Source organism: Magallana gigas, chromosome 7 (assembly GCF_963853765.1).
Source record: "Magallana gigas chromosome 7, xbMagGiga1.1, whole genome shotgun sequence".
NCBI lineage: Eukaryota > Metazoa > Mollusca > Bivalvia > Ostreida > Ostreidae > Magallana > Magallana gigas.
The window spans coordinates 19,153,162-19,174,574 of record NC_088859.1 but is presented as its reverse complement, the minus strand read 5'-3'; the positions used below and the strand labels follow the sequence as shown (position 1 = coordinate 19,174,574).

At 31.7% G+C, this 21,413-nt stretch overlaps 1 protein-coding gene across 9 annotated transcripts in view; it reads right to left on the bottom strand.

Annotated features, from left to right (window-relative positions):
* LOC105342357 (multiple epidermal growth factor-like domains protein 10) overlaps positions 1 to 19,975 on the bottom strand; it is an 84,153-nt gene extending 64,178 nt beyond the window's left edge. The window contains exons 1-9 of one of the 9 annotated variants that reach the window (XM_066066368.1): positions 19,678 to 19,975; positions 18,790 to 18,918; positions 16,102 to 16,284; positions 15,737 to 15,931; positions 12,397 to 14,486; positions 12,183 to 12,274; positions 11,169 to 11,236; positions 10,444 to 10,564; positions 9,973 to 10,295 (exon numbers count right to left, since the gene is read on the bottom strand). In XM_066066368.1, coding sequence (XP_065922440.1) covers positions 13,411 to 14,486; positions 15,737 to 15,931; positions 16,102 to 16,284; positions 18,790 to 18,918; positions 19,678 to 19,735 — 1,641 coding nt within the window. In that variant the 5' untranslated portion in view covers positions 19,736 to 19,975 and the 3' untranslated portion in view covers positions 9,973 to 10,295; positions 10,444 to 10,564; positions 11,169 to 11,236; positions 12,183 to 12,274; positions 12,397 to 13,410. Of the gene's footprint in view, positions 1 to 9,972; positions 10,296 to 10,443; positions 12,288 to 12,396; positions 14,487 to 15,736; positions 15,932 to 16,101; positions 16,285 to 18,789; positions 18,919 to 19,677 lie in introns of those variants that run through there. The other 8 variants (XM_066066369.1, XM_066066371.1, XM_066066364.1 and 5 more) reach the window with 8 other exon arrangements.
* Positions 19,976 to 21,413: the final 1,438 nt, after the last annotated feature.

Below are 21,413 nucleotides of genomic sequence, written 5' to 3'. Positions count from 1 at the left end.
CAACATTCTCTGCTACATGTCTTCAACATACTGAACATCATGACTGTTTTGTTCTCGTTGGAATATTTATGTCTTTATACTGCAATGCGCATAGCTCATTTCTTTCCATAACATGATTTTATAGGTATGGGAAAATCAACCCGTCTCTATATTCCGGCATCAAAATATGAGTTATCTCTCTTGGGATGTTGTTTTGAGGTATAGATCTTGTATTTATTAAATAGTGAAATTGGTGTTAGAGAAAGGATGTGTCACAGTGGTAATATAGTAAATGTTTGTTTTTTCTTTTAAAAAAATCCTCTACTTAAGGGCATCTTGCAGACAAACTAAGTGTAAAGTAAAGATGAGCAATGAAAACTTCTACCATAATTGTGAATTCGAAATCCTATTCCACAGGGTCAAAGGTTTCAGGAGTGTTGGTGTGGGATTGTTGGTCATATGGTGAACATCTAGAACTTTTGGCAGTCAAACAGTACATGGTTATATGTGAAATTGAAGATTGGTAACATACTGACAACAACCGCTCTTTGTGCTGAGTAACGACATTTCATTTAGCCTTTTGAACTCCCATAAGCTACATTATAAAAAGAAATATGAGCTGTGATTCTAGTATATGAATGTAAGAACACTAGTCAAAATATTGATTTAAATTTCAATGTAACACGAAAGAGCATTGAAATTGCTTTAATTGGAAGTAATAATTTATTTTTAAAAATCAATAAATACTAAATTTTTATACGGTATTTAGCATTAATATATCTAGGTGGTGATACATCATAATTAGCGGGTTGGGGTGATTGGCGCTCTTCTTGAGTTACTCTAACCATTGATAACTAAGGTTGTTTTGATCCAAATTCTCTATCATTCTTTTTTTATTGGAATTAGAGGTTCTGCAAAATACATCATCATTCATAATTGTAATAAATAATGTAATTATGCTGACAACGCAGGAAACAACATTGTCTTTGTAAGGCTCAATATATAAACTGTATAATAGAAGAACTTAGATTTAATTCCACAAGTGGCAATCCTACTTTTACTCATTGCTCGTTTTTTTATGGAGGAAATTAAAACCATATTATGTAAGTTTTAAATATTTTCAATATTCCTAACAACAAAAGGGAATTTGAATTACCTTACTTATATTGGATACCAAAACTTCATAAAAATCTTGATATACAAAGATACGTAGTGGGTTCCAGTAAATATTCTACCAAGCCAATTTCTTTACTTCTTACTAAAATATTAACAACAGTAAAGGAGAAATTTCAAGAGTACTGTGCAACCGTAGAAGCGGTGTAAATCAGATGTAGATAGTTAAAAATTCCATGGAACTTTGGAAAAATTTGAAATCACAAAATGTTACCAAAACCAATAGCATCTAACCTTACGACTTTTGTACACTTTATACATCCATTCCCAATGATAAATTAAAGTCGAGGTTTTTTGACATCATTGATAACTGCTTTATCAATAAAAGTTTATTTACCTTATCATCGGTCATTTACAAAACGATTTTGTTAAAAACCATTCGAATTGCGTACACATATACTCTAAAGATGATATCAGAAAGATGCTTGCGTTTCTGCTTGACAACATCTATGTAGTTTTTGGAAATCAGGTCATCCAACAATCTGCTGGAAAGCACGTGGTTACCGATTGCGCGTCATTGTAAGCAGACCTATTTCTATATTCATATGAAGAAGAATTTTTTCAAAGACTTCTGCATGAAAAAAACTCACAGTGGCCTTCAACTCGACATTTTGGTATATTGACGACGTACGTATAATCAATTAACAATTGTTACTTCCATAATTACGTCGACATATATTCGATATATTCAAGTGGACTTGAAATAAAAGATCCCAGAGAGTCGGGGTCATCGGTTTCATATTTAGATATTTTACTAGGAAAAGACATTCGTGGTAACCTAACAACAAAACTTTATAATAAACGTGATGACTTTAATTTTTCCTTACTTATGTAGCAATATACCTTCAGGTGACAGGGGGAGAGTTTTTTTTAAAATACAATTCATTTTAACCAGAATTTCCTCAGCTCCAACTCAGCCCAAATACCTTTAATCTACTAGCTATAACGCCAATCACCAATTTTGGAGGAAATTTACAAGTCAGAACGTGTAAAAATCTCTACGTAGGGTTTTTCTTAGATTTCTTAGACCCTGAAAATGGTTGACCTTCCTACCGTTCTCATGTTGCACCATCACATGTCAGAAAGCTTACTAGTGTATATTTTACTATGTCCCGTCCACCTACTTTTCGTGTTATTTTACCTCCTGTCTGTAACATGTAATTTCACTATGTCCAATCAAAACAACACTCACAGCCGCAAGTTTCGCATTTTACTTCTGATTTTCCTGTACTTAACATTAGAGAGCGACATATTTCAAATCAATTTCAACAAGAGACATACCTGTAACTAATGATTATCATTTAAAATCTTTTCATTTATTTTAGCAACACCCATCAGCCATCAAGTACATGTACATCAACGCTCATTTTTTTACAAAAATAATGAAGGTTAGTTTATTCGAAACTGACCCTTCCTACCATCATCACCTGCATATGTATATTTTGTCTCTCATTTGATTCGATACGCATGGACATGCTCTATGTATGATCAATTTTTAAAACGATGCAAGCTACTGACAAACAAATTGATAAAATTTTACAAGACTATCAACGGTCTCGATTTAAGTCATCATTTGGTAAATTCTATGGCCCTATGGTCATTACAACGACCTTGTCAGCAAATACAATCTTCCGCTAGGTCGAGTGTGACTAACGTTTTCATACTTTTTGCGGGGTTTTTTTCCTCCGATTTCCCGATTGCAATAAAAACCACAAGGCGGGTGTGAGAAGATGCTCAATCCTCCTTGGAATCTGATCCTACCTCTTATTTTTTAAGAGGTCTGTGTTTGCTCTAGCTGCTTCTGTTTTTTATTTTTCCTTTTGGTTTTTGATTTATTTTGAACACTGATCGTTATAACCACATTTCATAAATTGAATATCTCAAAGCCAGTGTTTAAAAAACATCCAGTTTGTCGTAATTTTCAGTGTTGATGTTGGTCGAACTAAGACCTTTGCAGTCTTAAATTTCCTCATAAAGCAAGGTGAATGAGCGAGATTTGTTAACCTTAAAAATTGTGTAGCGCCAATGGTGTTTTGTTTTGTAAATCGAAAAAAAACTTACTAGAATTATATGTTGAAAGCCATTAAATATATAAGTGCCACAGTAATATAAACACGAACTTCTTTGGCCGATATTCCTAAAATCTGTTTAATCATGTATCATGTAATTGTTCATTTGTAAGGAGCAGTATGTGTACCTTCAAGTTTTGGTGGAAGGTTTAAAGGATGGAAACAGTATTATTATACCTCAATATGATTATACTATATAACAGGTCATCTAATTGGTCTAGATAGTCACGCGACAGGGCGAACAAAACGACGTGTCTCCCGGGGAATAAATATCGTGTCTCTCTTCTTCGGAAGTCTCGGGATTTTTATTCCAAATGTATGAAAACGCCAATATAAGCTTACGATGTTGACAAATATTACCAAATATAAATATTTAATGATTTGAATTCTCTTTACATAAAAAAACCCAAATTTACTATATTTGATTCGAATCTATAAAAGAAAAGAGAGAAAATTACGAAAATACCCAAACAATCACGACGTAATTGCTTTCGAGAAGTCGAAAAATTATTAGGAATCGACGTATTTTATGTAATCATAATTATGTTGTTCGGTATAATAAACCTTACATTGCATGAATGTTTCGGAAATATAAACTTAAGATTTATATTCCCCCAGAGGGCCAAGCACTCGGGAATATATTTTTTTCTTAGGAGAGTAAATCTTCATATTTCCCCCACCATCATGCAATAAATGTATCATGTTACAGCAGCACAGTTCCTTTACTATTATAAACTTATTAAACATCTTAACCCTTTACACAAGAAAGAGGAATGTAGGAGCAATTTTAAGTAAAAAATAAAGAAGAGGGGCGTAAAAGGTGTTGCATATCCCCCTCTCGGAGCAATGAAGACGAAAGAATTTCAATACAAGTTAGAATATTAATTTTTGACTTGTATGCATTGTTTTCATTATAAATTTCACGATGGAAGTTAATATTGTGCTTTCATTCTATAAACACGACATGAATTGGTTTCCAAATTAAGCTGCACATCGTTTTTTGCCTAAATCTTGGATCATTTACTGTTCTTAATTGCAAAATCAGGTATGAATGGGTCCTGACTCCATCCTAAAAGTACTTTTATTTAAAGAATAAGTTTATTTTGATTTTTATTATTGATTTATTAAAATGGAGCCTATACCCATAATGGGTCAAATTTGCGATTTTCGCCAAAAACGTTTTACTTAAGTAATTATTGTCAAAGAGTTAAATTTTTTCACCCGTACTTTAATGTGTGAACGTAGCTCACTGTGATAGGCGGAAGCTCGTAGTCTATCCTTCTCCATGGAGAGGGTGTTCGAATCGTATAGACGGCATTTTTTTTAACTCATTTGCCTTCTAGTAAAACGTGTTTTGCTTTTTTATTGATTATGAGAAAAATATCTAATATTTATATAATGACAACAATTACGTAATGTTCATGTTCTTTACATACAATGTCGGATAAAAATAGCGCTAGCACATTTATGAAATCATGCTGCAATGCTTAGAAAGCATCAAATAAAACAAACTTTAAGGAGATAGGTACCAAGTACATGTATTATTGTATATTATTTATTTGTCACAGAATTCTATATTATACATGTACATGTACTGATGCACAGTTTCAAATGTAATGATTTTTTATATGTTCATATGCCATTTCAAAATCCTGGATACGGGGGATTTGTCAGGCCTTGTACGCTCTTGTCCTTTATATGGTAAACATTTGTTACATGTATATTGTAATAAAAAGGCATTCTTCAGAATTGAAGATACTAGTACGTGTATTAACTGTGTATATATGTTTTCTAAAACACAATGGTCGTAACGATGCATACTTTCCAAAGTTGGCGAGTATTTTTATTTTATTTATTATATAGGACCATTTGAATTCGCTTACTTTTATTACGTACCCGTCATCGGGCGACCTATAGTGATCAGTATGTCTGTCGATCTGTCCACTCATCCAATTGTATATAGATATTATAGATTGTTCACCGATCTCTGGTTCTCTAAATATCCAGGCATATTTTAAGGTTTTTTTATTTAAATTTTAAAAAATAAGTTAAGAAAGCAGTTATGAAAGAAATCGGATACAGTATAAACAACAATGAACAAAACAGTTTTCATATTTATATGCAGGATATCATCTAGTTCAGTCAATGATGATATAAGGAAAAAAAGAAACCGTCAAACATTAATTATTTACTACCTTGAACATAAAAACTACAAATACGTGCTTTTAGTTTCTGCAGCTAAAAGGATTGAGAGAACTACTCCAAATCGGTATTAATTGACCAATAAATGTAAAGTATTTTCATACAAAAGGTGTTTTGTGTTAATTACTTCACAAAGATTTTTCAGGATAATGATGATACTGTTAACAGCTAACTTCCTTAATATTAATTGAACTCTTTTTTACGTCATTTGCTGGTTTAAGAAAAAGAAAAATAAGAGCTGACAGTTGTATCAGAGAAGATAATGTCACAGAGTTCACGGTATATTTCATTTACAGATGATAATGGATTGATTACAAGCTTATTACTGTACCATTTGAAACACCACAAAATAAAGGGAAATCTGGTCGCTCAAGGTTAAAGGAAGAACTAAACGACTAAAAAAAACCAAAGGCCTTGAAAAACAATTTGAACGTAGTTATAGCGATAAAAAACGAACTATTAAAAGATCATTTTGTTGAAAACCCTGTATGTTGAAACAAAAAAACGTATATAGTATATGGTATTACTAATATGCAATCATATTAACATTAACTTTTGTTGATTCTCATTTGATTTGATTGTGGAGCTGGATAATTCATGGGCCTCATAAAAGGTTCAAAGTTTGATGTGGGTTTATATTTAGCTGATTTTATTATGTCTAGTGTTGCTCAGTGTTGCTATGTGGCCCATGGACCTCTTGTTTATTCATCTATTTTTTAAACAAAAGCATTACTAGGATATACAGTTTAAGGAAAATTTCTGTCGCCATGTTAGTTAATGAATTGATTCTTAAAGAGGTTTGCTCTTGCTGTGGAATGGAATTTTTAAGCAATTATATTGGGCGTGTTTCCCTTTTTAATCAATTGTTCATGTACAGCTATACAAAACAAAACTTTGCAATCATATTTTCTATAAGTGTAGTCATAAAGTGAGAGGATTGTGAAACAATTTCAGTGTAAGTTCGGGTCCGAAGATGCCACTGTTTCAGAATCACCAGACCCTTTGTTGGAGATAATTGAGGAGGTTAATGCCTGGCAACGTCAATTTGACAACCCAACCATCGTTGTACATTGTATGTATGACAGATTAACTTAAACTGACAACAGTTAAAAATACTTATCAACAATTCATAACCATGCATACGTGGTTTGTATTTCAGTCAACATCTTCATATTACGTGAATTGCAATAATTTTCTTATATTTTCGCGACATTTTGGGGCAATTCCCCAGTGTTAAACTAGTTCAAAGTGACCAAAATTTAACAAAAAATTGTAAATACTCTTAGGCGTACATGTGTATTTAAAGATATAAAAACATTGGTTTGATATTGTAGTAATTCAGAGGATTGACTCAAACCTCGCAAATGTTCCACTAACACAGATAAAAAGTAGTCTTAAGAATGCCTTATACTTAATTGTGCAATTATTTTATCCTATATTTAAGCTTGTAGGTATATATGTAGTATTGAATGTTGATTTTTGTAAAGAATATTTAAGGAATAGTCAAAGAAAAGCAGTCTGTATTGAACATTTGCCACCATAATTGAAAGAATTCGCATGGATCGGGTAAGTTTCCTGCAAACCGTTGAAAAGATGCGGACAGGACGCGCTCAAATCTGCGAGTATTCGGGTGGGTACATGTTTATAGAGTTACTAACAAATTTAACAACCAGTGTTTCACAATTATTAGTTTTGAAATAAATTGTTCCTCATTGATTGGTACGAACTTCATGAAACAATTAACTTATGTGGTCATAACTAGGATACACCGCTTTGCAATACTGTAGATTCCTTATTTTACGCGAGTACTTAATTCCGCGATTCAACGATTCTCCATCAAATCGCGAGAACATGAATTCGCGAATGCCGAAATTTTATCATAGTTTCATGTAGTTTACATGATTAAAAGCGAGATTTTAAAATTCGCGAGACGAGCTTCTCGCGATTTTACGCTGATATTAATTCCTTGCGTTTAATTAGGAATTTACAGTATAAGGCAGGTTAAAAGCAATCATATAATTATGCTTTGTCATATATTGGAGCAATTGATGTTCTACTACCTGAATGAAGCTGTATGAGCCTATCAAAATATGTTTATTACCTATTACAATGAGAATTGAGATTATTCACAGAAAATGTTAGCGAAGTCTCTAAAGGAGATAACAAAAAAGTGTTTTCGGAAACTGAAGGATACGAAAGTGTATGATTTTGATCGGTTTTCCCCACTTCCGTTTAAGAAGGAAAAGAAAACGGGTTTGTTCAGAAAAATCCGTTTTCCTCCACTTAAGTTTATCCGTAAACTGCAACGGACTTGTATGGAAAAGGGGATGAAGTATACTAGCTGAATTGAGTTAGTACTAAGAGAAACGGAAGATGAGTCTTAGTGTATCTCATCAGACCACGTCCTGTTTATCCCAATACTGTACCTGTTACCATCACATCTCACCACCATCAGTAAAAAAAGAAAGCTTTATCAATGTCGTATATGTATACAATTCCAAAGTCAGATTTGATTTGACGCAGTATATATGCAGGCTTTCAAACGATGTTTACACAGTTGACATATGACATACACAAAGTGTATAGCAAGGCTATTTCGACATGAAGCGGTCCATAAAACATGAATGATGCCTTTATTTATAAAATACTCTTAATGGCAAAGTACATGTAAATACATATAGCATTATTTTTTCGTCCCAAAGTATCAGAATGATGTTATTATGGAGGTTTCAATTGCGTTAATATATATGTATCATTTGTACAGTGCAATATGACTTGTTCTGAAAGCACTTGAAACACCTTTTATTTAGCTTATAACTGCGCATGCATATTTAAACTCAATGTATTAAATACGTGTGTATACAGTGTATATAGGTGTACATAGAGTGTCTTTAGCAAACAAACACTTCTAAGGTTTATGTATAGTATCGTTTATATGTAGCGGAAATCTTGTACACTTGTATATATTTTTACATAATATGTAAATTTGATCTTACTAACAGTTATAGGCCATATTCGTCTGTGTGGAAACGATTTTAAAAGCAATCATATTCGTAAATTGCTTCATTATTTGTAACAATGTATAATACTGCAAAACAACATTTTCATCAAATGTGTTAGGGGAAAACATTCTTTTATACATGTCTTTAAATTGCTACGGATATCCAAAACTTAAACATGTGTATTTTTTATTTTTATTGAAAAAAGAAATCACGATAGTTCGTAATAAAGCAATAAAGATGGTTCCTTTGAGATTATTTCGTTAAATTATGCTTTAACCTGAATAAAAAATACATCTTCTTCAATTAAAAGTTACCAAAATGCTTGTCTTTATTTGCCAAGTTTTTAATCGGTTTCTATATAATGTATGTATACCCCATTCTTCACATGATTTTAACAGTCATTTTTGTCCCACATACAGATTTATTGAAGCAAAACAAGTTTCAAATCTATTTTTTCATTACTACATATTAATGAAAATAGTAAACACTGTCATATTTATTAATTAATTGACAAACAGTAAGATATATGAAAATATATTTAAAAAAACTGATATTTTAAAATTGTTACAAAATTATACATATCGAACTTATAATGATCTTCCTTATCTGCAACACTGTTGTTTACGTCAGAATATCGACTATATTCCTGTTGCAACTAAGAATAAAAACAACACTTTTAAAAGTTTTGTTTTTACGCTCTACAGAACATATTTAGATAATCACCACTCGATGAATTAGTGCTCGAAAAGAAATCACAGAATAATTTTCATCATATACCTTATTCGTTTGCTCTATGAACACCTTTAGTCTCATTTTAATAGATAAACACATGTATTAAGAACAAATTGATTTTGCAATGAACAGTACACATACATACATATACAAAAAAAACGTCTGAAGTCTCATTGCAGATCTAAACGTAATACAGACATTATTCGCACTAAACTGATTCTTCATCAATTCAGTATCATGAATTCACAAACGATATTCACAAAATTTAAATCACATGTACATAATAAAGATAAATGTACATGTATAACACAAAACTATGAACTGTTAAAATTACAAAACGGGACGTGCTGTATATATTCTCTCTATATATAGAGTCCATTCATAAACCCTATGTTCATTTGAAAACATTTTTATTAATATGAATTCAAAAATTCTAAATTTTTTATCACATTTGTTGATCTAGAAATACGTACACTTTAGGGCATGATGGTGACTCACTTAAAACAGTGCAATATGCCAACAATGGTTTCTCGTACGTAAATAACTTTCAGATTACTAATATATGTTTACTGGGTAAAAATGTTACAAGTCTCTGCACAAAAGAGATGAAATTACTTTCTTGTACATAAAAAGTTCAATTTATGACAAATCACTGCAACAAGCCAAGCTACTGGATTGCTAACTCTTCCTTATATAGCAGCTTTAAACTGATAACAAAAAACATATCATCTTTTGCATCGTAGTCTACTCGTAAACAGAAAACACTAATACTTCTCGCTAAAAATTTGATACAGTTGATTTTTTTATCCTCTTCCTTGATAATTACATATGTTCTTAAATCCTGGGATTTTATCCTTGAAACATTCAATAAGATTAGAACTTAGATTTGTGTATTAGTGTTTTAAAAGTTGTCTCCAATTAAGTATGGTTTGGAGGATGATACAATAAAAATTGACAATCTGATTTAGTCTATCATCAGCACTGGCTGCCCATGCCGCCTCAGAATGCTATCTTTAAATGTGAATCCTGTTTTATTGTTTCCACCTTCACTTATTTAACTTATTATGCTTAATGAATAAATAGGGACTTGTCCAAAAGAAATGGCAGCTAACTTCATGCAAAGTTTCTGAAGTTCGTTCTAAAATAAAAAAGAAAGGAACGAAATTAAGATTTTACAAAACACATATTTTATTATTATAAAAATTTGTATGAATTTGGAATGAATGTGAAAAAACAAGATTAAAGTTATCCTTTACTTCATGTTTACTGGTTTCAGCAACACTTACAAAATCCCGGGTTTTTTTTTTCAATAAGAACTTCTCTCTGGTGATGTCCTTAAATGTACAGTGATAATGTCTGTCATATCAGCAGCATCATTCATGCCTATTTTGCATCTATATGTTTTACCTATTAATAATAAAAGAATACAGAACATAAACACTCAGGAATGGCACCGTGAACACTTTCATGTACATGAATTCACTGCTAAAAGCTGACATGAATTCATAAATATGGGTTACTTTCCTTTTTTCTTTGACTAGCGACTTATTAGTTTTATAGGCTGTAAAACCAAAAGTGTAAAGCATCGTCGGAAAATATCTTGTCATAGCTGCAAAAGTCTTTTTTCATTGATTGCTTGTTTTATTGTAGGTGTTTTCTTTTCAATGTGATGCCTTCATGTATCTGTCTGTGTGCTTTGCTAAGAAATAACCTTGCGAGACAGCCGTCTTTCTTTTGAGATGTTTGAAGAAATTATTCATTTTTACACATCACCATATTTACGTTATTCAGATAGGTGTAGGAAAATGATAAATAGGTGCACCATTAAAATTAAAATTATTAATGTTGGTAGGGCTGGAAAAAATAAATAAAAATCAACATGAATATAAAGACATTTTTAAAAATCAGGTTAACATAAATGTGCAATGAAAAATGTACTATTACAAAACAAGCATGCTTCAATAAAGAAAAGTGGCAGTAGCTAGTGAATGATCCTTCTTCAGCTACAAACCTGTTTTCTATCTTTTTTACATCCCTGTAATAATAACCATCATTCTTTTGCCACATAGCTCTCATAGGCTAAAACAAACTTTGCATTATCAATTATACATTGCATGCACATTGTACAGAAGTCGACCTTAAAAGGGGCATGGTCACAATTTTGGTCAAAAATTATTTTTCCAATTTTATGTATACAGTGCTTCAGTAAGGCATTTTTGATAGGCAACCAAAATTTGAGAGCCATTCTTTTTTGTTATAAGCGAGTAACGGATCTTAAAATTCTTTGTTTTGTATCAGAAGACAAAAACATTTCTTTCAATTTGTTAATTGTTAACTTTTAAGAAATTATTTTACAAAAACACGAAAAAACATTTTTAAAAATCTTTAAATATACCTATAGTATCACTATCATCATTTTCTTATTTGATAAGTATCTGTTTTATGGTCTTTTATTGAATATTGGAATAAATTGTGGGTGTATAGAGCCAACTTAAAACCAAGAATAAAAGTGTTAAACGTTAGGAACTATTTATGAATGCTTAAAATGATTAAGAAGATAGACAAATCGTGAAAAAAATTTTACTGGTATATTGAAACTGTGTAAACAAATATAGGGCAAGAACTTTGTTTACAGGACAAAGAATTTTGAGCTCTGTATCTTCCTTATGACAAAATGACTGATTCTTAAATTTCATTTGATCATTAGAAATGCATTCCTAAAGCATTGTAAAAAATAAAAACAGAAAAATAGAATTTGACCAAAATCGTGACCATGGTCCTTTAAATTCACTGTTCAGAAAACTCAAGAATATTTCGTTTTCGCGTTTGTTAATGTGACACTACACATCTAAAATACTTCTCTTATAACTTAGCTTTATTCTCGTATAATAATATTTATTCAATATGAAGAGAGCATCCGGTTTATCTAATACATAGTTTCTATTAAGTTCACTGTTCGTTAAGGGTTAACGTTACGCATGCGTTTTGTGCGTGTTCTACATTAACTAACCAACCGCCAACTTACACATGTACGCCCAGCATCTGCTGACCAGTTACAAGTTCTCGCTCTCCGAACGCTTTACTGAAGCGTTTGCTCTCGGTTCATCTGGGAATTTACTAGAAACAGAACCTGATAAAATCATTTTAAAAATAGCAAATGTCTGTTAAACAATACTGCAGAGAGAGAGAGAGAGAGAGAGAGAGAGAGAGAGAGAGAGAGAGAGAGATATCTCACTTACTATCATAATAATTCACATACATGTACATGTATGTAGTAAACCTAGAATTTTTTCCTCGTCAACATGTACGCTCTGATAGTATTATTCTGAGCTTCACTGCGTGACTGTCTACGTCGGTTTAATAATATCAATATTATTAATATTTTTTGAAATAACAATAAAATTATTACAGTTTAAATTTCTTAACTCCATTGTTAAAAAATGGTGGAACATGCAAAATTTGATACATAAATTTAATAGTTCATTGACACAGTTTTAAGTGGTATCTTTTCATATCAATTTCATATTTGATTTCAAGAATTGAGAGTTGCCTGAATCCTTATATTCTAAAGGTTGTTTAAATAACACTCTACATTTTAGCCGGTTCAACTTTCTTGTTATACAGGGCAATAACAGCCATAAATCATTATTGCAACTTACACAAACTTTCAAGAAAAAATATCAATACAAAATGGTTCTCCACAGTAAGTATGATTTACTCGAAAACATTTCTTAATTCAATCAATGTTAATTCAATAAAAAAAATTATTTAACATCTCATATTGGTCAAAACCAACCGGGCACTTCAGTGGTACAATAATACTTACATCTGATACTCCGTAAGTGTTAGTCTTAAACTGGTTCTGTCACCGTCAAATGCATTTTTGGTCCGTACAAATAGCCGTACGCGTGACGGAATCCGATTCAGTAAATTATTGCGACATTTCAGCATGATAATTTATAGATAAAGCTAGCATAGTGAGTTAAATGAAAATGTTTTTGTTTCATATGTTTACATTGTTTCTCAAGAGAGAGATAGATGTTATCGGTTAATTTAACATATCAATTATGTCAATGCTTACGTTTAACATATTTATGTGTATGTTAAGAACTGTTCATTCCACTTTTTATATCTAAGTTACATGTAACAACGTGTAACCGATCGTTTTGCATTAAGTATAAATGAGTTTGATGGGACTAAAATGTAAAGATAAAACAAAATTTTAAAAAAGATTATAAACTGGGTGTATATACTTAATACTCACATTTGAAAAGATCATCGACGCAGTTTATGGTGCATTCATTTTCACACTGGTATCCAGTAAATTGTGGTATGCACTCGGTGCATCTTAAATCGCTATTACAACTAACATACCTAGACGGACACTTTACACACTTTCGAATTTCTCGTACATTGTCTAAATAGTAACCAATATTACAAATTTCACAAGAAAAATCGCTGGAGTTGCATTTTTTGCAGTTTTCAATTGGACATTGTGTATCGCATTGTGGACCAAACCATCCGTCCACGCATCCACTGGTACACGTTCCATTTCTGTCACAAACACTCGGTATACCAGGTAAACACTTATTACTGCATTGTTGTGTACAATTTGGACCAAACGTTCCAGGATTACACTCCGAACACACTCCACTGTTCTTGTCACATGTTTTACTTCCGCCGCATGTTCCTGGACAACGGTATTCACAGTTTGTACCGAACCTTCCATTTAAACAAGAGATGCAAAGATCGTTGGGACTGCAAGTTGCACAGCTATCTTCGCAACGTGTCTCACATTTAATACCTGCATATCCGTCTTTACATCCATCTACACAATCTCCTGATTGCCGAGAGCATATGTAATTTCTACATTGCTTTGGACATACAAGATTGCAAAGATCACCGTGAAAGCCGTTCCGGCATACTCCACATCCATTAACATTATTGCAGTCATCACAATTTTGACAAGTCAAGCTACAGTTTTTGCCGTACGTATTCCCGTCACATGGATTACAGTTCGGTCCATTATAGCCTATCTGGCAATTTGTACATCCTAAAGATCGATCACAAGACGTTTCGCACTGCGATGGGCACTGTTTATCACATGTTTCTCCGTACCAATCAGGTTTGCATCCTTCTGTGCAAAACCCCGTATAGCGGTCGCATTTACTGTTCTTACAATTTAAATTACAAAGTATGTCACAGTTTTCCCCCTGCCAACCAATCTTGCAGCCACGTTCACAGACTCCTGTATACCCATGACATCTATTGTCTACACAGTTTCTGCACTCACGGTCACATAGATCTCCGTAGGTACCTTGAGCACACTCTGTAAGAATTCAATTTCATATGTAACCCGCTTTCTGATTTGCTGAAAAATCAGCTTATATCGTAAAAAGAATGTTGCTTACGTCCAAGACAGGCTAAAGTCAAAACATATCAACCCGCCTGACGTTACGTTTGAATTTTGTACAATTGTCCAATTAAATTTAAAATCTTTACAATATATACAAACTTTGGTGTAAGTATCAATTGGATTTCTGGTGCAGTAGTTCTTGAGAAGAAGATTAATTTTTTAAGACACACCTTATTTTCACTGTTTTGGGATTTTCTGCCTATTAAAAAAGATTTCGTCTTTTTTCAAAAACAGTTAAAAATCCCCGCCCATAAGTCGCTTGTACCAAGTTTAATTTAATTTGGCTCAGACGTTCTAGAAAAGAAGCAAAAGATATGAAAAAATTACTGACAGACGGACAGACAGGCGGACACAGAGACTGACAACTTTTGGTCCAGTTGAGCTAAAATACATGTAAATGTTAATCAGTATGAACGGGTGTAACCTCAGCGAGATTCGTCTAGGCTGAAAATAAAATTCACTTCCGAATTTCAGATCCACAATTTCCAATCACTATAAAATGTTAGTTTCCCTCTTTGAAAAAGGGATTCAATCCCCCCAAAAATGTAGTTGTTGATTTTTCAATTTTTTTTTGATAATTATTCAGACCTTTAATGCTAAGTTACTGAAACTCTTGTCCTTTTATTTTGCCTCTATGTGCACGATTTTAACATTTAATTAATTAAAAAGTATGTGTTGAATAGTAGGACTTAGAAATATTGCTTATTTTTATTATAAAAACAGACGACACAGTTTTTAAGGAGACAGGTCAAGGTTTACAATACATGAAGGGTAAATACAAGCATAAATGGAATATAAAAGTTAACGCAGATAAATTACTGTTAGGCAGTTAAAAATAAAAAGCAAATATGTATAGTATGTATTTGGAGACTGTCCTTTTTATTATCGTGTTCTTTACTTTATAATTGGATTTCTTGTTTGTTAGATTGTATTCATTTCACCCCTGTCAGTATTAAATGCAATTTTGGTACAGCTGTAGTAGAAAAATGTCACTGTAATTAAACATCGCTTTCCCGCAATCACTCAGTGTAATCATCAAGTCATGCATTTACGTTTAACAATATAAATATTATAGTTAATTAACAGTAAGAAACAATACATGCAAAACGCCGTTCATTCCATTAGGAATTTTAAAGTAAAAAAAACCCGGAAAATTAACTTACCATAAACCTGTGTTTCGAAGACCACAAGACGTCCCAATGTAGAATTTGTCGTGATGACAATTTGATCACCAGTTAATGTCTCAGTGCATATTATATTTCGAGTGTTCTTAATCCTTGTTGCATAGAAAAAGTTACACAGTGTGGCGTCAGTTAATGTTGAGTTTTTGATGAAAACAAAAAAGGTGGTATACGAATCTGTAAAAAAAAAACCTTGATGATAGATAGATAGATAGATAGATAGATAGATAGATAGATAGATAGATAGATAGATAGATAGATAGATAGATAGATAGATAAATAGATAGATAGATAGATAGATAGATAGATAGATAGATCGATAAATAGATCTTTTTCTTATATTTTACCTTCTTGTAAAATTAAGTATATCCATCTAATTGTAAATATATTGGACAGGGTTATTGTCAGCAGAGGATTCTTTTCACTTTTTGTTAGAGCGTATGTCTTAGGGTCCTCGTCTACAGCATTCCTTGCAAAATTGATCCCAGAAGTTGAGGATGAAGTCGCTGTTGCTTTGTATGTTAATTTCTCTGAATGATATAACTTTAACTTAGAGTATAATCTAAATTTCGCCTGATAAATATTCTGAGCATACTTCTCACATACTTTGAAAGAGGAAAGCATAAATTGTGTTTAAATATTAATTGTACAATTTCTTTCCCCATTTTTGGGAGTTGATTTTAATCAACTCTCCTATGCAGTTACTCTGGCAAACCGAAAGTGAAACAGTGTTTGGACCTAAGCACAAATCATCGCCGCTGACAAGACGTAGATCTTGAAAATAATAGATAAATTCAGTATACGGTATGCTGTACCATTGTTTTTCAAAATAAAACGTATTTATAAATACTTTGAAAAGAGTCAGATTTTATATAGTACGAACAGCGAACAATTTAGTTGTTTTTGGGAGTTATATGTATTCCTACGCCAGAGTTCAGTATAGTCTCGTTCAACCAGACGTTCGACTGTCTCCGTAAATCTCTGACAATCAGAGAGTCGCTCTTGGTAGTCGGAGATTAACGGGGACAGCCGAGCGTCTGGTTGAACGAGACTAGAGTTCAATATTGCTTGGATCCAGACGTGTACAATTGTAGAAACAGTTCAATTACTGATACACGATTACTGATACACAGTTACATATCTTTAAATATTACACAACATGATTCATATGGGGTTTTCTCGGAATTCTTGTCGGAAAAGTTCGAGAATTCATATTATAAAAATGTGCGTAATTCAAATACAGATTAGAACTACTTGCCAGGCAAAATAACGTATCGTTGATTTTAAAATCAACTCCCGACAGTACTTCTGTACTTTGATTATTACTACGAAAGCACATTGGTTTAAAATCCTTGAAATGACATTTAGTTCAAAATATTTTACATGTATTACTTATCAATGATTCAGGTGACATACTGCTACCTGTTTTCACTCGGTCAACAATTTTTTAACATTTTCAGTTTTTCTTTATAAACTATTGAGTCAATATTGACAAAATTAATCTAGTGTGTATTAATGTAGGAAAGGGGAACGGGAATTGTGGAATTCAAGAGACACACAGTGAAACTTTTTTTTTTATAAAAAAAACTTATTTATTTATAGCTGTTCATAAATTGTATTAATAATATAAACACTCGCCTTATTTATTTATTTTTTTTTTTTTTTTTTTACAAATTTCGGCCTTTAATAGGGTATGTAAACAAACTCGATTACCATAAACCAGACTACTACATGCTTTGTTCGTCATGTATTCAAAGAGAGAAAGTCAAAAATGTACACTTTAACAAACGCACACATGGATCGACAAATCGACAAAACGAATGAGTGAATGGTCAAAACAGGAAATCTTCACTTTTTGTTTCGATTGAAGATCTTTGGTTGGAAAGCCTTATAAATAATGAACAACTACACTGTAATATTCTTTATGTAAAACGTGAATTACTGATATGTGCTTAAACAATCTCGGTTTAATGATCTATTGCTAAAAAAAAGGAATGATTGTTAAAGAGACAGTACGGCGGATCTTATTAAAAAACCGACTTGAAAAAATTTTCCGATCGGGTTTGGTATTTTTGGACTGCTCATAAATGTATAAACTTTCAGAAAATTAGTAAGTTTTTGTTCTGCCTCATTCTGAAATTATTTTACAGTGCTCATGTCAAAAAAATAAATAATCTGAGAAAAAAATACGATGCTGTTGAATCACGAAAAGAATTATAAAATAAAAACAGCACGAACTGATCATTTTTAAATGGCATGTATTCTATGATTAAATCTGCAATATGATGACAACGTTATAGATTAAAATATTTTTTTCATCAACTAATTAAAGCATCAGCGCTTCCATAAAATGTCATGCATTTAATGAGTACCTGCTGGTATGTTATTCGCCATGTGCATGTAATATTCTTTAACTGATATTGATACGTCTTTGGATGTCAAGTAAAGTAACACTGAATGAAATATTGGTTGATAAATTGAATGGAACTGAATATGGCATTTTTCCACATTATTGCTTGAGAAAATCATAGCTACTGTGAGCTATGAATCAGGAAAAACAGAAAAATTACACTTATATACACCAGTTACGCTTTAATGTATTTAATTAGATGCAGATAGTTTGCCTTTCTTTTTAACCGACTTTTAAAGAGTATTTTATCATTATTGGTAGTTACTTTTTATAGATATATATGCAATAAGAGCATTTGGTACATTTAAAATAATTTAGACATGCATAACATACACAGTTTTTTAAATTCCTTTTTATTGGATGATTAACATAAAGCTGTTGTTTGTTAACTTAATCAAATGGCATCTATCTATCTATCTATCTATCTATCTATCTATCTATCTTTCTATCTATCTATCTATCTATCTATCTATCTATCTATCTATCTATCTATCTATTTATCTATCATCTATCTATCTATTTATCTATCTGTCTATCCATCTATATATCTATCTATTTATCGATGTATCTATCGAGAAATATTGCGTTATGGAATCTTTTGAATAAAATAATGAATTCTTCTTACTTCTTTGGCAACGATTGTTTATTGTTCCACCCCATCCGGCTTGACAGAACTCGCAATAAGAGTCACGAGGATAAGTACAAAATCTACAGCATGTACAATGGCAATCACATGTTCCGTCTGTACACTGGGCTTTGGATATAAGCATAATTATTTTCATATCATTTAATTTAAATCATAATATTTAACATACGAGGTAAAATACAATGTACCAAAATTTACATTGTGAAATAATGAAGTAAAAATGTATAATTTTCATCCGCATATATATTTAACTTAACAAAAAATATCTAAGAGTTTTTAATATATCAAGTTATACATGTTATAAAGCAGATGATTATACACAAACACGGGGTTAAAAGTATAAATGTATAGTATTTTCATTTGGGATAGTTACTCAATTTTGATTCTAATTCCAACATGATAAACTTCCCAAATATAATATGTGTATAAATATATTTTGAAGATTTTAATCTAAAATTACGTTTTCTTAGAGGTCTGTGTATTTTAACGTAAAATTAAGACGAATAAACATCTTAAATATTTTAGACAAGGTTGACTTTGAAATGGATACCGCTTCGTTATCCATGATGAATAGTCATCAACACTATTCACCGACAGCAATCAATTTCTTTTTCGTTTGATTTCAACTTGTTGGTGTTATATACCTTATATTCAGATTATGATCACTTATTTGGCAATCAACATCTGAGTTGCCGATTAAGAGATAAAGCAAGTCTTCTTCACAGGGTAAAACTCCTTTTTACTCACAATTTGGAAAAAGTAGTAATTTCGAATGCAACTGAGGAAAACAGTTGCTAGCGAGATGGATAATGAACTTGCTATTGTCCGAAGTCAGTGTATATTAGGTATATAATAAATTATACTTACTGGAAACAAACTCGACAGAAACAAGAATCACTAAAATGTATATCCCCAGATACTTCATTTTGAATGCTCCTCTTGTGAGTTAAACACCATTTAATGTCTTGTTTATAAACTTCCTGGATTGTATTATCCTGTGACGGATGATAATCACTTCGTTAGAGGATAAAATAGAATACATAAAGCTTTTTATGTGTCATCTCTGATGTTCTCAAATAGTCAAATCCAGAGTATATAGTTTCGACTTCTTTAACTCGACATGAGTTCGTGTGTTAAGTGGTTGCTCCAATTAATAGACGATTAATGCACGATGAACCAAAATCACATCTCCTCCCGTCGACAATAAAGTATAATTATTGTTTTGAATAGCTAACTATATTATAGACTGCCTGGTGCAATTCACTTATCTATTCATAAAAAAAAGTATCATGAAAAGAGTAAAATGTTGTAAACATTGGAATTTTTAAATCAACTTTGTGCGCGGATCCAAAAAAGTTTCTCACTGGGGGGGGGGGGATAATTGTGTTTGCCGGGGGAGGGGGTGTCCGATCAAGGCTTATTTTCGGTAACTTTCTTATATGAATTTAATAAACTTGAATTAACTAATGCCATGATAAACTTTTGATAAGAAATTATGTATTACACGCAGTAAACGACTCTTGTTAAATATTACTTGATTCGGAGTAAAAGAAAAAAGACAAAATTAAAATTTGTGTGTCCAAAGTTCTGTAACTCGTGAATTAAGTTACAGAGATATATAGTTATCTTATATATACACAACAGAGATAACTGAATTGGTAATTGATCAAATGTCATATGTAACTTACATTAATCAAGGATTGTGAATAGCACACTTTAAATGTAAATTGTCAAGATTAATATTGCTAAACGATTAAAATCATATTGCATCTGTCAGCGCCAATACTTTCTACGAACCAAAAATGAAAAAAAAACATATTGTTTCAATTTTGTATTATAGCTATATTTCTTTATGTTAAAACAGCATAACTAATACTGACACTTTCTTGTATAAATGATTCCAATCGTTGTTTGGATCAATTATTATTGATTGGCTTTCCTATCTGTTTGTAATTCCTTGTTTTTCAAGGAAAAGAGATGATCAAAATGGACAAACCTTAGCACAACAAAACATATTTAAATGTATTTATTATTTTCATTCCGATCACATCAACCGGTATATAGATGTATGACGTATAATACAGTTTCTTTTTTTAAGGCCTACTTGTTGATTCTGGAAAAGGGCAAATATTGAATATTGTTTATAGATCATAGTTATATATCATTATTTTTTATTATCATCTTTTTTACGGGTACCGATACCTATAATACAAATCATAAAACATTGTATTAATATTTTGCGACTTGCTAGTTATTGATTTATGTGATTATCTAATTTCTAATATACACACAAACTTTTCTAGTATTGCATTTGATTGTCTTAATATTAAAAAGATTCTAATGTCTTATCTATGTGATTTTAAAAATATTTATACAATTTTGTTTTCAAACAGAATTTTAAAATAAATGTTATTTCAGGTTTCAGTTTCTGTCACTTTTTGTTGATGTTCTAAACGTACACACATATTTTAGGGAATCCCGGATTTCCCCTTCCATATTTCTCGTTTTTTAACTCGAAGAAATTGACATTAAGGAAAACAATGCTATATTTAAAATGGCAAATTTGTCTCTGATGCTATTTTACAGATGGTACACGATGTCAG